Raw genomic sequence first — 23,380 nt, 5'->3', positions numbered from 1 at the left:
CCTGCGGGCCGCCTGCTGTGTGTTAGACCTGGGGAGGAACACACTGGCCTTTCCACGGGGACCCACAGTTGAAATGGTGCACCCCACACAGGCCCAAAGACCACACCCACCTACCTCGCGAGCAGCAGAGGCACGTCATGGGCCAGACCCCCCACTCGAAGCTCACCCCCCTACACCCTCTCCCCCCACACGCCGCACCCCAGTTGATGTGCAGCCCCCTGCCCCCGACCAGCAACCCACGGCGAGCGGAGTCGACAGACTGGCAGCAGTACGAGAGGTGTGGAAACGCAGCTGTGGTAACTTGGATCCAAGACAGCAGGATGAGCTGTGGCGGGTAATGCTGGACTTTGAGGACATTTTCGCCCTGACGGAGGAGGAAGTGGGCCTGACACACCTGGTGCAGCACGAAATTGACACCGGCGATGCGCGGCCCATCAGGACGCGCCCCCGCCGCCTTCCCCTGGCACACCAGGCAGCTGCTGACAGCGCTATTGACGAGATGCAGAAGGCTGGCATCATTGAGCCATCTGACAGCCCCATGGGCCTCGGGGGTTGTGATGGTCAATAAGAAAAAGAGTGCTAAGATGAGGTTCTGTGTCGACTACAGGCCTCTAAACAGTGTGACCAAGAAAGACTCGTACCCACTACCCCGCATCGACGAGTCTCTGGACTTGGTGACCGGCTCATCCTGGTTCTCCTCATTGGACCTGCGCAGTGGGTATTGGCAGGTGCCCCTCAGCCCCTCAGCCAGACCAAAGACCGCTTTCTGTACTGGCAGAGGATTGTGGCAGTTCCGAGTCCTCAGTTTCGGCCTATGCAACGCCCCGGCCACGTTTGAACGGCTGATGGAGAAGGTGCTGAGTGACATCCCCCGACAGGAATGTCTGGTCTACTTGGATGACATACTGGTCCATGGGGGCTCCTTCCATGCAGCCTTGGGGGCCCTGAGACGTGTCCTACAGAGGATATCGGCAGCTGGTCTGAAACTGCACCCAGATAAGTGCTGCTTCATGAGAAAGGAACTGGAGTTTCTGGGGCACAAGGTTGGAGTAGAAGGCATTAGCACATTAAAGGAAAAAGTGCAGGCAGTGAGAGACTGGCCGGTCCCCACCAACTTGCGAGAGCTGAAGAGCTTCATTGGACTAGCATCCTACTACAGGCGGTTTGTGCGCGGCTTCTCATGCATAGCTGCGCCCCTCTTCCGCCTGCAGCGAAAGGACAGTGATTTTTCCTGGACACCTGAGTGCGGGCAGGCCTTCAGCTCTTTGAAGAAAGCCTTGACAGAGTCTCCCATCCTCATTCCCCCGGACCCCAACCTGCCGTTCGTCCTGGACACGGACGCCAGCGATGTTGGGATGGGAGCGGTATTGAGCCAGGTGGGGGCGGAGGGGGAGAAAGTGGTGGCGTACTTCAGTAAAACCTTCAACAAAGCTGAACGGCGCTATTGTGTGACACGCAGAGAACTTCTGGCTATTGTGAGAGCAATAGGCCACTTCAAGTACTATCTGTGCGGTCTGCCCTTCACTGTCCGAACTGACCACTCTGCCCTCCAGTGGTTAATGTCCTTCAAAGAGCCAGAAGGACAGATTGCACGCTGGCTGGAAGAACTGGCGCCGTATGTCTTCAAAGTGGAGTACAGGGCTGGAACTCGCCATGCCAATGCTGACGCCATGTCCCGGCGCCCCTGTGCTCTCAACGGCTGTCGATACTGCGAAAAGAGGGAGGTCCGTGAGAAAGAGCTCCGTGTGGAGGAGCAAGGCCACGTGCATGAGGGAGAAGGGCCTGCCTGCAGAGAGATGCAGGTTGTTAACCCACCTGAATGGAGACTGCTGCAGGAGCAGGATGCTGATCTGCACCCAGTGCTGCAGTGGGTGGGTTCAGGACAAAAGCCACAGTGGAATGAGGTCGCTGGGTGCTCGCCTGCCACTAAAGGACTGTTTGCAAAGTTCGAGGATCTCCGGGTAAAGGATGGAGTACTCGAGAGAGCCTGGAAAAAGCCATCTACAGGAGAAGGGAGGTGGCAGGTAGTGGTACCAACGGCACTGAGAGAGACGGTGCTAAAAGCCTCTCATGGAACTACTGGGGCATGACACTTTGGAGTCTCAAAAACCCTGCGTCGCATCCGGCAAAGTTTTTACTGGGGTCAGCTGAGGAGAGACGTTGAAGACTTTTGTCGCCGCTGTGACCTATGCACAGCACACAAAGGTCCCCAGGATCAGTCCCGCGCCCAGCTTCAGCAGCTCGCAGTGGGGGCCCCGATGGAGAGGGTGGCCGTGGACATAATGGGCCCATTTCCTCGCACAGACAGGGGCAACCGTTATGTTCTAGCCGCCATGGACTATTTCACAAAATGGCCAGAGGCGTATGCTATACCAGATCAGGAGGCAGGGACTGTTGCAGATGCTCTGGTTGAGGGCATGTTTTCCAGGTTTGGGGCTGCTGAGGTCATTCATAGCGACCAAGGAAGAAACTTTGAGTCAGGCGTGTTTTCTGCCATGTGTGAGCGGCTAGGCATGCAGAAGACCCGAACTACTCCTTTACACCCGCAGAGTGATGGGCTCGTCGAACGATTTAACAGAACCCTGGCAAAACAACTCGCCATCCTCACTGCAGAGCATCAACGGGATTGGGACATGCACCTGCCTCTCATCTTATTGGCCTACAGGTCAGCGGTGCAGGACTCCACCTCATGCACACCTGCCCTGCTCATGTTGGGACGAGAGCTGCGGACGCCAGCAGAAATGGCTTTTGGCAGACCCCCAGACTCGCCGGCGGTGCCCCCGGGACCAGAATACACCAGAAGGCTCCAGGACCGAATGGAGTCAGCTCATGCCTTCGCTCGTGACCAGTTGCAGAAAGCGGGCATGAGACAGAAAAGGAACTATGACATGAGGGCTAAAGGGAGAGACTTTACGGCTGGAGATCTTGTGTGGGTGTACAGTCCAAGGAGAAAGAAGGGCCGGTGCCCAAAACTGGACAGTCACTGGGTAGGGCCTTGTGAGGTATTGGAGAAGCTGGGTGAGGTGGTATACAGGCTGCAGCTGCCACCTAGGGGAAGACGAGTGGCCCTCCACAGGGACAGACTGGCCCCTTACAGAGGTGATGCACGTCCACCTCAGCGCCCAGGACCCCCACCACCTTCCCAGAGGACCCAGACAGCCGCACCCCCAGGTTTATTGTCTGTTTCCCCTGTCAACCCCCCACATTCTCCCACGCCCCTAAACTCACCTCCTGCTCATCAGCAGGTTGCTCCAGGACTGCAGGCGCAGCCGCTTTTGTTCACTCCAAAGCGGCCTCGGAGGAAGATACGGCCCCCAGGCCACCTCAGGGACTTTTTATGTGAACCCTCGGGGCGAGGGTCTTTGTAAGGGGGGGGGCAATGTAGCGACCCTGCAGTAATGTGACTTTATAATGGTTGTGTTCTAAAGTTCTGTGATTTCCGATTGTCAGTGAACGTGTTTTAGGTAGACAGGTATGTGGTTGGATGAGTGAGCAGGGGGCGGGAATGAGGTAGGAAGTGAGTGTATGACTGGATGTGATGGAGAGAGCGCTGGAGACGAGCTCAACGCTGTTACTTTTTGTTTTGGCGTAGTTACGGCCGACAGTAACTGTTCGTTCTAATAATAAAGAAAGGTGAGACCAACTCCTCCTCATTCATCTTTCGTCCGGTCGGACGTTACAATATATACTTATATTTCCTGCTGCATGCCATCACATTGTACAATAACAGTTAAACCTTTCGGAACAAAACAATCAGAAGCACCTTTGTTTTTCTCATAATCTGTCCACTGCACCTTATATTATTATATGTTTACATTTGCACTACAATTAGACCATTTATTTATACATTTAATGTTTTAGGTATCTCTGATATTGTATTTCTATATTACTGTTTTGATGTGTGTGTGTGTGTGTGTGTGTGTGTGTGTGTGTGTGTGTGTGTGTGTGTGTGTGTGTGTGTGTGTGTGTGTGTGTGTGTGTGTGTGTGTGTGTGTGTGTGTGTGTGTGTGTGTGTGTGTGTGTGTGTGTGTGTGTGTGTGTGTGTAATGCTGCTGTTACACTGCACTTTCCCAGCTTGGGATCAATAAAGTATTTCTATTTAATTCTATTCTATATTCCACACACACTCCCACCTCCCCCCATGCCAACACAACTTGCACATACCACTCTATATAACGTGGACGTGGCTGTGAACTCGCCACTCACATATTTGATCACATTTGCAGTTATCAATCTCACTCATTGCCCATTTGCACCTGTTTAACGTGTACATGTTTGTTGTCTTTCTTTTTTTTATTCTGTTGGATTCATAACTTATTTATCTATTTATTCTTTCTTTCTGTCATTGTGCAATGTCTGCTCTACTTGCCTTAACTTTGATTATCCCCTGGGGATAATTAAAGTGTTCTTGAATCTTGAAATATATAAATAGGCTAAATCATAGAGTGTAGTTTAAACCAGGGGTCTTCAATGTTATTTAGGTCAAGGACCCCTAAGCTGAAAGAGAGATCCCCTACTACAAATATTGTATTACATTGAGTTGTATATTAAATTGGTCCTAACAGCTAGGGCGGCCTAAAGCCTGTACACACAGCTTTTTATGCTGCATACAATACTAAGATATGACAATGATCATTATTGAATTATTCATATAATTATGCATCATATTTTAATGTTAAACATACATTTGGAAGGCACATTGAATCATTCAGCTAAATTGCATCTGTGCATGGCTAGTGGCTACCTTAGCTATATGCCTGTCATCAAGGCTGTGTATTGGTAACTGTATTAAATTCAATTTATGTTATTGTTATTATCCATGTTACACAGACCTACTGCATATACGTGCAATTAATGGAGAGATGTCAGAGCGAGTGGGCCGCCCATGGATCAGCCGAACAGTTGGGTGTTTGGTGCCTTGCTCAACGGAGATGAACCAGTGCACACTTCATTCTTGGTCCATACAGGGAATTGAGCCTAGTCCCATTGATAAGCTACTAAGATTATCAACCAATTTAGCAGAACCCCTGCAGTGTGAGGACCCCCAGAAAAGTGCAGAAAAGTGTCCTAAGTTAACTTTTATTTATGATTTGACACTGTCGTGTTCTTACTCGAGGAAAGCCAGAATACTTCTTAGAATTTAAAAAGTTTATTAGAAAAACATCAGCAAACAATTTCCAGCTTCGCCGAGGTCCTCTCTGGGGTCATCCTGTTATCTGCTATCTCCAAACAGTGAAAAATCCCTGAGTCCCATCCACTCAAAGAATGTATAGCGCAATAAAGTTCATGAGTTGTTGTGATTGGTTCAGAATGTTGCTGAAGCGGTCATCGGTTCAAACTTTAAAATGTCCATCACTGCCAGACTGGCTCTCATTCATTCACGAGTTGAATCCTCCGCCCCCTGGTCACACAGATCCTCCAACGAACCACCAAGAACACTCCCTACTTTAGCTTCATTTCCTGGTGGGCTGACCCTCTCTCATGTTACTGCCCATAGCTTTAAACTGGAGCTTATCTGCAACATCCTTTAATTATGTAATCTGTGTTAAATTGAGAAATAATGTGAAAGCATGCTAAATATTTTTTTATTGAACTTCTATACGTGCACAGTGAGTAATAACACTACTTCAATTATATTGTGACATAAATCAATACTTCATGCTTAAAAATCTCCATAACACTATAAATAAAACGGAATTGAAAAAGCACTAAAATTGCTGTGTTGAAGCTGTGCTAATAAAAAAAAAAACATGAAGATGGTGCAGTTACAGAATAGTTCCTGCAGGTGGCAGCAATGCAACATTGCGGTTGCCGAAAACGAAGAAGAAAAGCACCGTTCTGCTAGTTTGACCCTCACTGACTGCCGTACTATCACCAACCGAGGAGTGTCAACCAAATGAGTGTGTGTGTGGACGTGTGTACTTGTGTGTCCGGTGTGTAGTGTGAAGGAGAAGTTGTCTGTTTGACCGCAGAGATGACCAAACACGCTCCGTCACATCTCGGGAACACCAGATAAGGAGACAGCGACGTTTAACCGACCGTTACAGACAACAGTCACTACTGTTACTGTTATCTGACGCCATTATTATGTTGTCGGTGTAAATGGATCCGTCGTAGCCAAAGTACCGTGTGTTCTGCTGCGTCAGTGACCGTGATGCGTTTCAACGAGAAGGAGCTGGTGTCTCTGAGCCGCCAGCCCTCAGAGATGGCAGCCGAGCTGGGGATGCGAGGACCCAAGAAAGGAGACGGTAACACGGTTTTATTATGTACCGACCGTACCGACTCAGCGCTTAACGCACCTACTTCCGTTTCATGTCACGTGTGCAGCTGCTGGGTCAGCACCCATCAAGAGATACTTTTTATGTTATTTGTTATTTTATTTTTGTTTATTTTTGCTTTTCTACTTCTTTGTTTTTGTTTATTATATGATTTTTTGTTTCACAAATGTTATATATATATATATAACATTTGTGAAACAAAAAATCAAGAGACATTTTATGTTCATGTTTGATTAATTTAAATTTTATTTCAAACATTTATTTTTTATTATTTTATTTTCCCAAATCAACCACATTTTCTTTAACGTAACTTAACAAGTATTTTACAATCTACAATTGATTTCTCACATATTCCTATCAAATATATATATTTGTTATATATTATATTATATTATATACTTGTTTGTTTTTGTTTATATTTTTATATCTATATATTATTTGCTTAGAAATAAGTGACTTATTATCTTTTTTCTAATATATGTAATGAATACAAAGGTTAAACAACAACAAAAATCAAGAGACACTTTATGTTCATGTTTGATTCATTTAATTTTTTTTTATAAAAACAAGAGAAAGTAATTATATTTTTTCTCTTTTATTATTTTATTTACAAACTCAACCACATTTCTTTTTACTTAACTTAACAAGTATTTTAAAAAATACAATTTATTTCTCACATATTCCTATCAAATGAAAGAATATTATACTTGCATATATATGTAATTTGTTCAAAAAAATATATTCATACATGTCATTCATCAGCTGTGTACTTTTCTGTTGTGAATAAAGAGTCTCATCTCAGTTCCTACTTTGTTTTACAGTTGTAAAGAAGAGGCTGGTGAAACTCGTCGTTAACTTCTTGTTTTATTTCCGAACTGATGAGGAGGAGGTCAGTTGGGTTTTTATTCCCCATGTGTTTATTGTCCTCATGAGAAAGTGAAATAATCAAGTCATTATTGTTTATTTGTCAGCCAATTGGAGCTTTGCTGCTGGAGCAGTGTCGGGTGGAGAGAGAGGACAGCCAGACCTTCTCTATTGGTGAGTTACCCTCACTTTCCAGTTTGTTGACTGGTTTCAAACACACACTGTGGGGTTTCATATCCTTTTAGTCGGTGGAAATGACTGTACACTCACGTTTGTCTTGATGCTATTCAAACTGCTTTTTTATGTAACTGAACAGCAATAGAGAAATGTATCAAAGTCCATTACGTGTGACTTTATACTGCAGTTACCGTTTGTGCATTTGGAATATGTTTTTCTGAGTATGTGTTTCTCTTTGTAGCATTTCTGGATGAAGCAGAGAGGAAATATCTGTTCGAGTGTGACTCACAGGAGCAGTGTGGGGAGTGGGTCGACTCCATTATCAAGGCCAGGTAGGACTGACTCTTCAAGTCTTCATAGACACGTTGGTGACCTAGCAGTAACTGAAGGAACATTTATGGATTGAAATGTTCAGTATCAGTGATTTCAGTAAATTATCAAGTAAAAATAGCAGAATTCCACCATTACAAGCTGACTTATTGAGTTATATGACTCTTAACACAAAAGCATTTGATCACTTGAAGCGCTTTTTTTTTATTTTAAAGATCATCGTGGGTTTTAAGGAAACTAGAGACTAGTGTCCCATTTCAAAATCGGCCCTTATTTATTAACTGCACACCTATAAAGTTTTGTGATGCTATCACAGTGACAAAATCTGTCTACAAACAGACCGGCAGACGGAAAAGCATACAAACACTTGTAAAACACTCCAAACCGCCTCTGTGGTAGTTCCCACTACAGTAGGTGTCTCCAGGACCACATTTTGCCACGATCACATACATACACACACACACACACACACACATACACACACACACACACACACACACACACACACACACACACACACACACACACACACACACACACACACACACACACACAGACACACACAGACACACACACACACACGATTTTGAGGTCACAGTATATGGTATAGTCTGTTTTGGACTATATCTAGAGTTAACTAATGACTGCCTACTATAATTTTTTGAAAAAAAGTACTTTATGTCCCTAATTTCAACTTAACAACAAAACTATGGTCATATGAACAAACACTGTAGCAACTGTGTTCTCTACAGCTGAATATGGTCACATATCTGCAGCAATACACGGCTTGGCAGGTCTTAATGTGCAGTGAAATACTGTTTGAACAACGTAGTAAAAGAAATTGAATTTCACAGTGTTTTAGCCTCTAGTAAAAGGCAGATATGGATGAAACTGTCACAAATAAAATGACGCACTGTTAACAATGTTACTTTTGTTGAACAGCTTTCAACTGATTCATCACTACCTGGGTTTACTAAGAAAAAAAGATTCCTCCCAAACACTTGAATGTCTAAATAATGTGTCATCTCATCTCTTGCAGTTACGAGTTCATGAGGAAGAACCTGATATTCTATCGAACTGAAATCCACAGACTCACCGGCAAGGTGAGGCCTGTCAGCACCATGGTGATGCACTCAATCCCACACAGATGCAGCTAAAATCCAACAGTGTTGCACTAAGAACGACTAAAGTGTTACGTGCCATGTGAAATGCACAGAATCATCAATGTCAACAGAAGTTAGATGAAAATATCAGTATAGGAAGATTCAATCATTTAGGTTTTAATCTACAAGGGTTTGCTGGTGAGATTTATGACACACCCCTGAAAAATAGATATAATAGAGATATGTGGAATTTCATTTGTGGTGCTCAAAGCTTAGGTTCAGTACTTTAAAGCAATGTGTCTTTTCAGAAACCATTTCCCAAGACCTTGAAAATAGTTCTCAATGAAAACTATTCAAAGCAAAGTCTGTGAAGAGGTTATCAAGTGTAAGTTTATGATTCTATAAGATACTCTAAATTAGTGGTTCTCAAACTTTGTACATGACCTACCACCTCAGGAAATATCAGGATCTCTCAAGTCCCCACCACTAAGACCAATGTTAAAATACAGCAGCGTAGGCTGACACTATTCAGCTACAGACAGGAAGGTTTATTCCTAATCAGAAGATGATTTATTGTTGACTGTCTTCAGCCAAAGTCACACTGTATGAAGGGGTAGCATCAGAACTGACATGTCAGTGTTTTCAAACGAATCATTTTACCTCTGCGTACTCTCTTCTATCACAGTTACGCTCGTAATTAATGACCGTGACCATACAGAACATAACAGGCTGATGTTGAAACAAAAATATGATGGGAAATGCTAAACTTATTTTGAATTACATTTCAATGATCTTAAATGTATAAGTATTTTCTTATTCTTATATTAATTTAGTAATTAATGTTTCCTTTTTTTTATTTTGGAGATTCCTTCAAGTGCTACCAGAGAGCGCTTGAGTACCACCAGTGGTCCCAGGACCACAGTTTGAGAACCTCACCTATGCTGTACTTGAGTAAAGTCTCAAAGATCTCAAAACATGAACTAACCATTCAGTATAAAGTGTGATTCTGCTTCAATAACAGGGATTTAATTCAATTCAATTCCATTTTATTTATAGTGCCAAATCATAACAAAAGTTATCTCAGGACACTTTACATACTAGGTAAAGACCACACTCTATGACTTATTTATGATTTACATAGACCCAACAATTCCCCCGTAGAGTACGGTGGCAACAAAACCCTTCCCTATTAGCTTGGTACACTCTGAGCATTTGTTTTTCTCGCAGTCTTTACTCATCTTTTCCTTTTTCTCCTCAGGACCCCTTGGAGCAGTACGGTATATCAGATGAAACTCGCTTCCAAGTCAACAATGGCCTGCAACTTATGCCCAGAGATACCTCATCTCTGTAGACCAGATGTACTTTAATATCATTTTAGTTTGCACTGCCATTCCAACATTCACTCCTCACTATAAAAAAAACCTGTCATTACCATAAGCACATCAGCTTTTTTAGATCTGCACTGTTCTAAATGTCTTTAGTGCAGCTCCAGACTGATGCAGAGGTTCTTGTGCAGATGTTACAGCTGAGGAAATGTAACGCGATGGAGCGATTACACTGATTGTTTCTTTTATGTCAATCATTAGAGGTAACACAACTTATTTTTGGATAAGGGGATTTTACATGCCATTTTCTGCACCATTTTCAGACTTTGCCTTCTTTTAATTAGTTGTCTGTATAAAACATGTTTTATACTATAGGTTTTCTACTGGATGTACTGTACTTTGAGACAATGTGATTTTGAGAGCGTCTGATTGTAGTTGTGCTGTAGAGCTGTGACTATCTTTCAGGACTATTTGTAATATGAGCATGACTGGATTTAACAAGACTCAATCCAGGACATATGAATACTGTTAATCAAGTAAATGCATGCTGTTTGAAGAAGCTAGTGATGATTTGACAAAGTGCCCAATTTATTCACCCTTCGACAGAATTTACTGCCCTGATTTTAACTGCATGGGCCCTTTGATCTCTAAGTTGAGCTACCCATTTCACTTTATTTTTACTTTATTTTTGCTTACAGGAGATTTATTTTTAGCTATCCCAATATGTACGTATCATCTAGCCGATTTAGACTGTTTATTTTTTTTTTAAACTATACTTTTGCACATATTTCTTTGGGTGTTTATTTCTGTTAGAATTTGAGTATTTTAACTGAACCTACTGTAACTTTTCTGTAGCACTTTGAATCAGATTCCTCTTAGATAAGCTGTTGGACCAGCTTTCTTTCTATGATCTTTAAATATCTGTTGTAGCTTACATTTCACTAACCTGCAAATTTGTAAAATATTGATTTCAGCTGTCAGGAGTCTACCCACAAACAGGGTAATTCATCGAATGTGTTTTTAATTTTAACTTTTGCACATGGATTTGTGTGTTAGTCTGTTTTTACTTCATGCTAGAGTATATTTGTCTCACTTCCATTTCTCTCTCTTTTTTATACTAATAAAGCCATTAAAAAGATACTTTAAATTGATTCAGTGTCATCTGTGAACCAGAATTTGTTTGTCAACACCAATACGTTATCCTATAAATTGTGGAACAATTTAATTAGGGTAAGTCCAACAATAGTACTGAACAGCTGGCAATGATGCTGCAATACGTGACCATTGCATTGCACCGCTGTGAACACTTATCGCTCCTCATCACTTATTTAGTTTGTACTTATTTTATTTCAATCTGCTGCTAAACTGCACGGTGTGTATTGTTGTATATTGTATATACCTACGTTTAACCACAATGTCTGTTGCACTCTGTCACATTTAGTTATTGTTTGATTTATTTTATGTTAGCTTTACTTCTTTTTGATTTATGTTAGCTTATTGTTACTCTGACCCTTCCCATCTTTGTATTGAAACTGTTGCACAGTCATTTCCCTTTGGATAAATAAAGCTTCTTGAATCTTGAATTAAATACATGAAGTATGACTTTTAATAAAATTAGGGATATCAAGCCACATGTTGCGCCTCACTGTGTGATTTATCATGAAACACGGTCTTTATCACTAATTTGTACCGGTTCAGTTGATCTTTTAATACGTCAATTATCAAGACGTCAATATAAACAACTTAGTATCACTAACCCTCAATAACTAATGAATACAATGGAAATAATACATTTGAAATTATATATTTGTGTTTTTTGTTTCACATGATTTCTCTTCAGTGCAATCTGCTGAAGATTTGTTCTTTTATTGAAAAGATTCAATACAAACATTTCTTTGCTTAGTTATTCAGTTATACACAATGCCAGCAGATTATTTCTTAATGTAGAAACAATAACATAAATTAAAATGTAGAAGAAAACTTACATTTAAAATGCCTAAATAATTTAATAGTTGTTTTTCATAGTGGTCAAATTTTAATTAAAACCTGAATCTTTAAAAATACAAAAGGAGGGTAGTTATTAGGGCAGGTAGCCAAATTATTATAATTTTTTTAATTTATATTTTATACAGTATTTTTTAAGTAAATGTAGTTTAGTTTATTAGGATCCCCATTAGCTGCAACTAATGCTATCTCTGTTCTTCCTGGGGTCTGACACATGCATACAATTATAATCATCAATACAACAAAACATATAATAATAAAAATGTAATTTAAATCAAAATATACAAAAAAAAAACATCACTGCACAGACAGTACAGGTAGTGTCGCCATGCAAATTATATAAATATAAGTGATTTTATACTATAAACTCTGTTATAAACACTTTACATATTGTGATAAATTACAACCATATCAAAACCAACACATACCTATCCTTTATATCACATTATTATTAATATCAATATCACACAATCATACTACATATTAATATCGATATCAAAGAAAAGTATCACATTAATTATGTATGTTTCATCTGCCGAATATTTGGGATTATAAATAATTAGTGATAAATCCGTCTTTGTTAAATCTGTTGAAGACGTTGGAGACTGCTGACACGTCTCCTTAGCAACGCAGAATGTGTGATTCAAAAAACAGCAACGTCACGCCCTTCCCGTGATGCTTAGCGAAACCCAAATTAAACGTTCGGCAAAAGAAAACAATTGCATTTTTACATGCTCTTGTTTTTAAGAGTCAAACGCGTAAAATCAACACATTACGACTGGAATTGACACCGCGAAGAAAAAACTATTCAACGACGGCTTTCGTGAAGAGTTTATCCGGGCACGGTAGGTGTTAAATACAAGAGTAGATAGTGAACAAACAATGTTGCTAATGCATTTAGCCGGACAGCTAGCGTTAGGTCAATCAGCTGAGCTAGCGTTAGCATTAGCGTAGCGTTGTATGATGAATGACTGACTTATTTGGGTTTTAAGTGTGTTTAGAGTCACCATTGCAGATCAGCCATAACCACCACAACTATGTTCTTTGTTTCCTGTTGTCAGCAAGTAAATACCTGCAGTTAGGATGACTTTACAGCTAATGTAAACACTGGCTGCTAACGTTAGTGCTCACAAAGATCATTTCAGTGCTGTTAACAGAAGACTGAGCCAACCCTCATCACATGCATTATAACTAATGCCATTGACATTCACAAAATTATATGTAAGCTTGTTTAAATGGGATTTACATCGATGCGCTATGGATTATATGGCCTGTCAGTTCAATCGTATCGATGGGATTTAAATATTTTGTTTTAATAAACGTTATTTATATCATACAAAAATGCTGCTCAAAGTGCTTTACATTAAACGTTTACAATGAGAAGACAGCCATAAAGAACAGCGCGCATAGCATTGAAAGGATTGACCGAAATAAAATAATAGGCAAATTCAAATAAAACAGAGGAACAAACAATTAAATAGTCGAAAAAAAGGAACCGAAGTCACGAGCAACCAAGGTAGAAGCAGACACAAGTATTGAGCAAATCATACAATAAATCACCGAAATATAATAAATGCCATGAAAGGAATAAAATGTCTTGAAAATGGTAGGATTCGACTTTTAAGTCAAACATTACAAATAACACAGGGCCATAAAAAGATCTAGGATTGCTCCCTGAAGGTGACTGTTCATTTTGTCTTTTCATTCAGTTCCAATGTAATGTCAACTTAATTGCTGTTATTTTATTTACTTGATTCCAAATATTGTATGTCAATATCAGAGAAGGGTCTTCTGTTTTTATTGACAACTTTAATGTTACTCTTTTTGCCATTATGGAATTACATGCCTGCATTTAGTCACAAGTGGATCGCTCATTCATTTTGTTATGTCAAAACATATAAATAAACACTGCCGTATATACAATACACGATTGCACAATGATTTGCCATTTATTGGTCATTCACTGAAGTAGATTTAAAGCAAAATGCCAAACATTTTTGGGTGAATATATGTTTAAAAATCTACTTTTCTTAGTTTTATATTTTTAACAAAAATAATAAGTAGATCAAGATTAATTGATTTAAATGAATCAGTTAAAACCCCTACACATGGGCATAATATATTTTTCTCAACAGTCATTTATGAGCTAAATAGGCTTCGCTGTTAGTGTCAGAACACCTGAATAGAAATCTGCGAGTCATAACTATAATAAGAGTACATCTGATAGTCAACTGACATGTGTATTCAGGGAATTGCTGTATGACATTATATATGTTTTGATCGGTCTTCTACTGTTTTCAGGCGTCATGGATCAGGACTATGAATGCAGGCTGCTCAGACAGATCAACATTCAAAATGAGAATGCAAGCCCTATAGTAAGTAATGCTACACACACTTGTCTGACTCACCGCATGCTGGGATAAATCGGATAAACTCGGCCATTGGTCGCCTATTTCAGATGGCAATCTTCTCCCCTTACTCTAGCTCTGCTTTCTATTTTTACATTTTTAAAGGAGCTGTATTTTCACTGTAATTTGAAAAAATAATAAGCATCATCTGTCCAGGGTTTACAGTCTTTACTAGTATCACTAGTATGATAATAATAGTAATAGTCTTTTTTATAGTGTGATGATAACTCCTCCCAAAATGGATTATTAACCAGCAAAGGACTTAAGAAGGGTGGAGACAAGGGCGTCACTCTCCATGCATTGGAAAAATAAACGGTTTAGCTGACCAGGCCTATTTATTTTGACCATGTCACTAGTGTTGAGTGTAAACAAGACCTCACCCGTCAAATGACTGGGTTTTGTGAATGATGCCTCCTGTTAACACCTCAGACAAAAGCACCATCTGCCACTTAAATGATCTTCCTGCTTTGTTACCAAGTTTTCTGCATCACTGTCCAAAAACTGTTTGTGTTTGGCCTCGAGTCAGAAATTCACTTCTCCTCTCCAAACTTGTGTAGAAAGCAGTAGGAGCAGTGCGAGCTCTGACACCCACCAGCTCCCCCCTGTCCTCCCCTAGCAAGCATGGTGATCGCTTTATTCCCTCCCGGGCTGGAGCCAACTGGAGTGTCAACTTCCACCGCATCAATGTGAGTCTGCTGCAATACACCCAGGACCTGTGTTTCCTACCAAAAGAACAGTGTCCTCAACATCAAAGTGTTGATTATAGCTTATAAAGAAAAAAACTAACCCTGTGGCATTCTTATGTTGCTCGTCTGTAATTGCTTTCAATCACTGCTTATTTATTCCATTTTCTGTTGTAGGAAATTGAAAAGTCGCACAATCAAAACCGAAAAACCAAAGATGGCACAACAGACAGCAACAAAGGTAATCCATATACCTTTATATCCAGAGACTAGGCATGGGACAAGTTAATATAATAATGAACCATGATACAGTGTCTTGCAATATGTTATTGGTACACTTGCACTAATATAAAATATTCTGCGCAGCTTCTGAGGCACAGCTGCTTCATTCCTTTACTGCAGACATCTGAATTCGTGTACGACAAGGATAGTATTTCTGTTTTTAAAAACACATTTCACCATTTTCAGGGTGTATTTTTCTCTTTATATTTATGGCTATGGTGATCTATTAAAGACAAAGGCTAAAACTAACATTCATTTTCACTTAAAGGGGTGATTTGGATCTTTTGAAGTTGGGTTGTATGAGATACTTATCTATATTCAGTGTATTACCTTGCATGAGATGGCAGTCAGCATGCCCCCAGTTTGAGGGGTATGCTAGCCACCTAAAAATAAATCAATATTAGTTTAGGTGTAAACTATATTTAGAATAATTTCACTGCTTTATGTTGTCAGACAGCTCTTTCTGATGGGAAACTGTCCCCTTTCAACTAATTTCTCTAGGCATCTCTGTCTGGTTCAGTCAAAGTTGATGATTTGACCATCTCTTGTTTACTAAGCCTGGACAGTCTCCTGGAAACTGGAGATAAGGACGAAACAAAGCTTTGTGAAAAATTCTCACTTATCTTTAAAGATGTGAGAGAGACCTATAAAACTGCAGGGGGAGAACAGTGTTTGAACTGAGTCACTTTGTGAGGCCTAATTTGATTTCCCCTCCGTCTCCTCCTCTGCCTTTAGCGGATGGTCTTGCTTACTCAGCACTGCTGAAGAACGAGTTGCTAGGAGCGGGCATCGAGAAAGTCCAGGACCCCCAGTCAGAAGACCGCCGGCTGCAGCCATCTACTCCTGCCAAGAGAAGCCTTTTTAGTGTAAAAATAGTTCACATGACTGCAACTTTTAATATATTAGTTTCTTGGGGATTTTTTTCCCTTAATGAATAACCATCTCTCGGACTGTTTTTGTAGTATTCTGTAAGTGCTAAGAGAGCTCTGCCTGAAGAGGATGGAAACACAGTCTCTCCATATTCTCTATCACCTGTCAGTAGCAACAGGTAATATGTTTTCCATTTCATTTCTCAAATCTCATCTTCATTTTTGTAGAAGCAGCATCATATGTCTAAACTTAATTGTGTGGTTCATTGCAGCCAGAAACTTCTGCGATCGCCAAGGAAACCTACACGTAAAATATCCAAAATTCCTTTCAAAGTCCTGGATGCTCCAGAGCTTCAGGATGACTTCTACCTCAACCTAGTGGACTGGTCCTCTCTGAATGTTCTCAGTGTTGGACTGGGTACATGTGTCTACCTGTGGAGTGCCTGCACTAGCCAGGTGTGTGATCTGTTATCACAAACAGTGCATTGAGCAAGCGTCTTCTCTCTCTTAAATACTGTTTCTAATCACACTTTATCTCTGAATTAAAGGTTTAACTGGTTTTTATCTCCCATCTTTTTAGGTGACACGTCTGTGTGACCTTTCTGTAGAAGGGGATTCTGTAACATCAGTGGGCTGGTCAGAGAGGGTGAGTTACTTTGTCATCTATAATCATATTTTCAAGTTGTTTTCAGGTTACATTTAAGAGCATCTCAAATACGGTTGTAGTTTAACCTGCACACCAAAACTCTGTTAACATTTTCAATAATCAGGCACAGAGTTAGTGACAAAGTTACACAGATTGACCTGACAAAGATCGTTCATTGAAAGGGCTGATACTTAACGTTTGGTAAAGATGCAAATCAAGTTTTGGTTGGTTTGGATTTTTCAGTTGTCAGTGGTGTTATTCTACGTGTGCTGTTGATTTTCAGGGTAATCTGGTGGCGGTGGGGACCCATAAAGGCTATGTACAGATCTGGGATGCAGCAGCAGGGAAGAAGCTCTCCGTATTAGAAGGGCACACGGCCAGAGTGGGTGAGTTGAGTAGATGGAGAGCTGAAGGGGGAGACAGCTGCAGGAGTAAAATATTACAACCTTCATTAATTTTCACACAGTTGTTTAGCAACATCCCTCATTCATGGTCGGTGAATCCCCTTCCCTTCGTTTTCATTCTTTGCTGCCAGGTGCGTTGGCTTGGAATGCGGACCAGCTGTCGTCTGGGAGTCGCGATCGGGTGATCCTCCAGCGGGACATCAGAGCCCCTCCTCTTCAATCGGAGCGCCGTCTCCAAGGACACAGACAGGAAGTCTGCGGGCTCAAATGGAGCACAGACCACCAGCTGCTAGCCTCAGGTGGAAATGACAACAAGGTATGGCAACGGAGAATCTCACCTGTCTATGAGTAATCTCTTTAAACAGATTCTGTAGGCAACAGCAAAAGTTTTGGGTTGTGGAAGTGACCATTCTGTGGAGAAGATTTCGTTTTTAATTAGCTTTTTGTTATATTTATTTACATTCATATGCAGATATCTGTTTAAAGAGGTGTCTTGCAACTCTAACTCCATTATCGCGGCTCCAGTTGCTAATCGGACTGTAACCAATGACCACTGCTTAGAAGAGAGAGTCTTGGCCTGGATATCCGCTCTCTACACCGGAAATCCCGAAATATAATTTGTCGTCATTAAGCTAATTGAAAGGGTCTGAGATTGATCTGTGAGCTACACATCAGTATGAGGACCACTTTTTCATAAAACATCTCTTTTCTCTACCTCCTTTCTCCTCGTTTCAACCCGCTGTCTGTAGTTGCTTGTTTGGAACCACTCGAGCGTCCTCCCGGTGCAGCAGTACACAGAGCACTTGGCTGCAGTGAAAGCCATCGCCTGGTCTCCCCACCAGCATGGCCTGCTGGCTTCTGGAGGAGGCACCGCCGACCGCTGCATCCGCTTCTGGAACACTCTGACCGGCCAGCCCTTACAGTGCACAGACACCGGCTCCCAGGTCTGCAACCTGGCCTGGTCCAAGCACACTAATGAACTGGTGAGTCACCGGAAGTTTTTAGATATGGACACATGGTTCTCTTTCTGTTTTTAAATGAAAGTGAAGGTTTCATTCATTCATGTACAAGGATGCGTTCTGAGAATCTTAATCTTGGCTAGCTGTGCATACAGCATCTTAGAAGTTAAGTTTTAATTATTACGTTGCTATTTGCACACTATAGTAACTCTGAACTAAATTGAGGTGATTCGTTTGCTATCCAACAAGATGTAGCCTGTAATAGGGTTGGAGGATATGTTCAAAAAATCCAACCACCCACAGTCGGCCCAACAATCATCATCCCTGTAGTTTCCGCTGGAAGATGTGTTCGAGTGGCAAGTTTGCTGTGTTCCATCTCTAGTAGCTTTTTTAAAAATGTCTTCTTCAAACTTGACAGAAACAAAATAAAACTCACCAAAACAGTCTTTAATAGTCTTTCCACTGTCACAACAATCATCAACTCTGTGTTGGTCTAAAATAAATACTTAATTTACAGAGTTAGTGAAAGTGTTCTGGGTCTGCATGCTGTTTTTCAACTCCTTTCGCTCACTGAGCAGCGGCTCTCCTCTGTTCTTTTGGAGGCAGACATTATAGATAAACAGCCAAAAGAAATGACAGAAATTGCTCACAATTTAAGCGTTGTTGATAGGTTGACTGAAGTGAACAGGTTACCCCCTCTTCCAATCTTTGAGCTAAGCTAACTACATCTCTGTGTACTATCAACAGAGTTATTGGATTGTTATTGGTTTTATTTGACAGTATAAAAGCATGTGTTCCAAAGTAACAATGTTTCCTTCAAGTCTAAGGTAAATATGTGTTTGTTTTCTGCAGGTCAGCACACATGGTTATTCCCAGAACCAGATCCTGGTGTGGAAGTATCCCTCTCTCACTCAAGTGGCCAAACTGACTGGACATTCCTACAGAGTACTCTACCTGGTTAGTTTATACTGTGTGTATTTATGTGTGTGTCTGCAGATCAGTATCCCATGTGCTCTTGTAAAACTGAAGCAAAATACTAGGAGCTAAAAACATTTGCTTAAAATGTTTTTATTTTCTAGCAGTGCATGTGTGCTCACTGAAACTATGAATTTGGATAAAGAAATGTGTTGATGAAATATTGTGTTTCTCTTTTAATATCTAATTCAAAACAAGGACATAAAATTAACTATGGCAATAAAGTGTCTGCACATTTTCACAGAAGTGAAATGACTGTAATACTGTATATTCAGTGTATAATAATGAATTTATGTGCAGGCCATGTCCCCAGACGGAGAGGCCATTGTGACGGGAGCTGGAGATGAAACACTTCGGTTCTGGAACGTCTTCAGCAAGATGAGATCAACTAAGGTATTTATTCCCTCCATTTGTCTTTCTCTTTTCCATCTATTGCAGCCCCTTATCTGTCTGTACGTTTTTATTCCCAGTGGTCTTTGTCTTACCTCCTCATTTTGTCCACCTCCTTCTTTTAGGAATCAGTATCGGTGCTGAACCTCTTCACCAGGATCCGGTAGTAAAACGCCTTTGTACTACAAGGGAATAGAGTCCTAGGGGCGGGGCTCTATTCCTTTTGTTATTAAGCCAAGTTGTGGCTGGAGGTGTGAGGGAGCTGGAGAGATGCACAGCTTGAGTGTCGAGGGCAGAGGAGACACGTATGTACAGTATTCCACTTCCTCCTGAGCGATGGAGCCACAGTCTCTTGAAACACACCAGTGATCTCTGAGGACGAGGAGAATTTGGGGGGGTTGGGGTGTTTCTCTCCCCATGTGATTATGTTTTGTTTACAGACTGACGTTGTGCTTACCTGCCAAATATTGAGTTTGTCCTTTTTAATTGTCTTATTTAATTTATTTAGGGTTTTATTGTTTGTTTGTTTGTTTTTTAAACAAAAACACAGTGTGGTTTGTTTGAACGCTGGTAGTTTTCCTTTCATGTGTAATTGCAGTTTTTGTTCTGATCTGTGGACTACATTTGGCTTTGTTCAGGTTTGCAAAAAAAAATCCAAGCTTGTCTTTTTGTATTTTACTGAGACAATAATGTTTCTTGTACACCTCTAACCGATTACATAATCCTGTGCCATTTCGAGAACTGCTAATGGTAAACAAGGGTTGGAAGAATAGGGCTGATCTCCCTTTTTCAAATCTTTTATGAAGTTCATTTTAGTCTCATGGTGTTACACAGGCTCGCTGTTTTATAGGCTCTCAAGAAAAATCTTGTAATGGCATATGGCAAACATTTGGTGATACTGTACATAAGAACAATTGTTTACAAAAGTAATTCAAGTGAAAATGAGAAGATTTTAATGTGACTTGTGTTGAAGCTTTTCAATCATCTTGTTTCCCTACTTTCTTAAATGGAAAATCAGGCACGGAAAGTAAAAATGAAAACACTTTGTCTTATCAGTATAGTTTATAATGGCAACTAAAGCACACAGTAGAAACATTAGGGGTTGAGATGCTGTTCAGTGCAGAGCTCCTGCTTTGCGCTGTGTCTGCTAAGATATTCAAGCTCGGGGCACTTGTCTTTTGCTACTTTAGACCATTACTGTGTTGAGCAGTCATGCAATTCTACTTTGTTTTTGCTTTTTATCTGGAAAAAAATACACATTTAATATCATCTGCTACATTTTGTCCCAATTTTGATTATTCTTTTTACCTGTTTGAATGTTTGAGTCAACTAGCGTGCCACATTTAAACAAAATGCTATTTATTTGTGTTGTAAAGAAAGGTTGTACAGAAATGGCTTGTTTGTTTACTGATGTTATCTGAGTGAAGTCGATGGGCGGTTTCACTGCCTCATTATATGGAAATTTATTTTAATGCCACTTCAAAATCGAGATAATGCTGCCAACTTGAATTACACAGAGAATGTTAAAAAGAAAAATATTTCTGTACTGAGATAATCAACCATTAAAAGATCATATCTTGTACCTCATGTTATTTCTGTTTTATGGCCAATAACTGGAGGGTAGACGTCTATAAAATCAGTCTACTGCTGTGAAGATCATTCTATATCATTATAAGAGTCTTTCTAGTCCTTGCAAGACCATTGAATTAATCTTGCAAACAAGTATTTGGTGTGTAGCCAAAGCTATTTGGCACAAAATTGAGGCACTCGGCTGCACTGTGTGACATGTTCATTCATGAACACTTTATTTTCTCATAATTCTGTTTTGCGAACATAATCACTATAAAACCAAACGTGTATTTCTCTGCAGCTGAAAATACTCCACAACAAATGCATTATTTATTACTGTTTAAGTAGTTAAAAACTACAGTGCCCAGCTGTTGTCTAAATTGCCTTTTAAAAAAAGAAATTAAATAACACATTTGTGACGGATTTATTTATCTTCAGAAGGAACCAATGGGCTCAGAGCGTTAAGGTGTGGGAAGTTCGGAGAGACCAAAGTGTTGCTGGTTTTGGGCTTATTATGGGATTCATTGAATAAGATGGAAACAGAATACCACTGCACTTATCCTTTAACTTTTATCTAAAGATCCCAAATGGGATTCATCTGAATTATGGAGTATTTTATTTTTCCTGTTTTTCAAGAGCACGGAAAAAGCTTCACATCTATTTATCTGTTAGTGGTAGCATTCTTCTGTGAGGCGTTGGGATCTGGTGATTGTGAAAAGAATGTAATTCACATCATTTACATCCTGTTCAGAATTATCTGTCTTCATGTTTCTTTCTCCCCTCAGTTATTCTGGTTTTTCCTTACATTTGTCACCTGTCAAAATGCTTCGGCAGATGTGTTTTCCTGTGTTTCAAAGTTAACAGTAGAGGGAGCCATCCTATGAGCAGATACTCCACTGCTGCTACCACACCCATACTATCCACCCTTATCCATGTTACCTCGAAGGTGAGAATCTGATCAAACGCTCTTTGAAGAATATCCTGCCGGTTATGTTCACTGACTTTATAACACGGATTGTATCTAGTTTCATTTTATCGGCACCGCATTTATCAGAACGAGAGTTTTTAACGTCCACAAATATCATGTGGCCTCAACTTGTTTCATGGAAGTGTGCAAATGTTCATCATATTACCAGTAAGTCCACACAAGCAGAGTTTTCACCCAGAGCATTAAATATGATGCATGTTTATCGCCTCCCAGAGCTCCTACACCTCTGCGTGTGCCCTGTGGCCTATCCAAACTCACTCTTACACATTTAAGTAGCAAATGGATTTTTATCATTGTACAAAAAAACAACAGCTGAAGGGTCTAAATACATGAAGAAACAGGGGATCTTAAATTATTCTGCTCCTGTGGTTTTGCAATAATTTACAGACAGAAATCAGAAAATGGCTAATATTGAATACTGGCTGACTGCTAATGAGATGGACTGGGGAAAAAAAACACCACTGCTAATTTAGTGACTTCAAAAACCGAAGGTATTTAGTTTTCCCCGTGATGAAGATCGGGTGCCGCAGGCCTCCGTGACTCAGCTTCTCTCAGCGCCAGAGACCCCGAGCCTTTCTCCCACTTCAGACACCTTTATAATACCATCTGAATAACATACAGTATGTAGTCCATTATAATGATCAGATAAATCACTCATTCAACATAGCCCAGCTCATCTGTGTCTCTTGGTGGACAGAAGCCCTAAAAGCAGAGGGGAGGACAGAGAGAGGGATTGCTAATATGCATAATCCTACCTCCTGATGGTTCTATCAAGAGGCACAGAGTGCAATGTTCGTTATACAACCAAAGCCTCAAACACAGAGAGCAGGATCTTCCCCCAGCCTCCACCCTAAGCCCGACTCTTGAGTTGTATTGATAACCGGCCTTAAGGGGTATCAAAGGAACAAGGCTTTTGTTAGGACTAATGGCTGCAGCCACCCAGGCTTCTTTTTGGTATTTCTTTTCTCATGTGCCTTATTCACAAATAGGCACTCTCCACATCAGCACCTTTGCATTTATAAAACGGGTTATTAAAGGGTGGTCTTCCACAGCCTGTAAACTGATATGAAGATGCTATTATCTATAGCTGAAAGAGGACATCAGAGCAACATACAGGGTCACTTCT

At 40.8% G+C, this 23,380-nt stretch overlaps 2 protein-coding genes across 2 annotated transcripts; both read left to right on the top strand.

Annotated features, from left to right (window-relative positions):
- The first annotated feature begins 5,885 nt into the window (after positions 1 to 5,885).
- On the top strand, positions 5,886 to 11,217 carry plekhj1 (pleckstrin homology domain containing, family J member 1). Its single transcript, XM_083927981.1, has 6 exons — positions 5,886 to 6,248; positions 7,100 to 7,167; positions 7,250 to 7,316; positions 7,561 to 7,651; positions 8,689 to 8,752; positions 10,011 to 11,217. Exons 1-6 carry the CDS (start codon positions 6,155 to 6,157, stop codon positions 10,101 to 10,103), a joined length of 477 nt encoding a protein of 158 aa, XP_083784107.1. The 5' UTR covers positions 5,886 to 6,154; the 3' UTR covers positions 10,104 to 11,217.
- Positions 11,218 to 12,795: 1,578 nt separating this feature from the next.
- LOC310957607 (fizzy-related protein homolog) lies at positions 12,796 to 21,273 on the top strand. The gene is made up of 14 exons (XM_083928246.1): positions 12,796 to 12,926; positions 14,383 to 14,456; positions 15,047 to 15,175; positions 15,350 to 15,413; positions 16,190 to 16,320; positions 16,417 to 16,502; positions 16,596 to 16,779; positions 16,904 to 16,969; positions 17,253 to 17,355; positions 17,505 to 17,689; positions 18,123 to 18,356; positions 19,185 to 19,289; positions 19,608 to 19,700; positions 19,823 to 21,273. Exons 2-14 carry the CDS (start codon positions 14,388 to 14,390, stop codon positions 19,862 to 19,864), a joined length of 1,491 nt encoding a protein of 496 aa, XP_083784372.1. The 5' UTR covers positions 12,796 to 12,926; positions 14,383 to 14,387; the 3' UTR covers positions 19,865 to 21,273.
- Positions 21,274 to 23,380: the final 2,107 nt, after the last annotated feature.

This window comes from Echiichthys vipera (genome assembly GCF_963691815.1).
Source record: "Echiichthys vipera genome assembly, chromosome: 15".
In the NCBI taxonomy this organism is placed as follows: domain Eukaryota; kingdom Metazoa; phylum Chordata; class Actinopteri; order Perciformes; family Trachinidae; genus Echiichthys; species Echiichthys vipera.
The sequence above is the reverse complement of the archived record's forward strand: the minus strand, read 5'-3'. Positions and strand labels throughout refer to the sequence as shown.

Excerpts from the sequence above, each read along its gene's own strand:
- LOC310957607 (XM_083928246.1), top strand. The coding sequence starts at position 14,388 with ATGGATCAGGACTATGAATGCAGGCTGCTCAGACAGATCAACATTCAA. Across the intron at positions 15,414-16,189 it reads CACAACAGACAGCAACAAAG|CGGATGGTCTTGCTTACTCA; the intron begins GTAATCCATATA and ends CTCTGCCTTTAG. Across the intron at positions 16,780-16,903 it reads GGAGTGCCTGCACTAGCCAG|GTGACACGTCTGTGTGACCT; the intron begins GTGTGTGATCTG and ends CCATCTTTTTAG.
- plekhj1 (XM_083927981.1), top strand. The coding sequence starts at position 6,155 with ATGCGTTTCAACGAGAAGGAGCTGGTGTCTCTGAGCCGCCAGCCCTCA. Across the intron at positions 6,249-7,099 it reads AGGACCCAAGAAAGGAGACG|TTGTAAAGAAGAGGCTGGTG; the intron begins GTAACACGGTTT and ends TTTGTTTTACAG. Across the intron at positions 7,317-7,560 it reads CAGCCAGACCTTCTCTATTG|CATTTCTGGATGAAGCAGAG; the intron begins GTGAGTTACCCT and ends TTCTCTTTGTAG.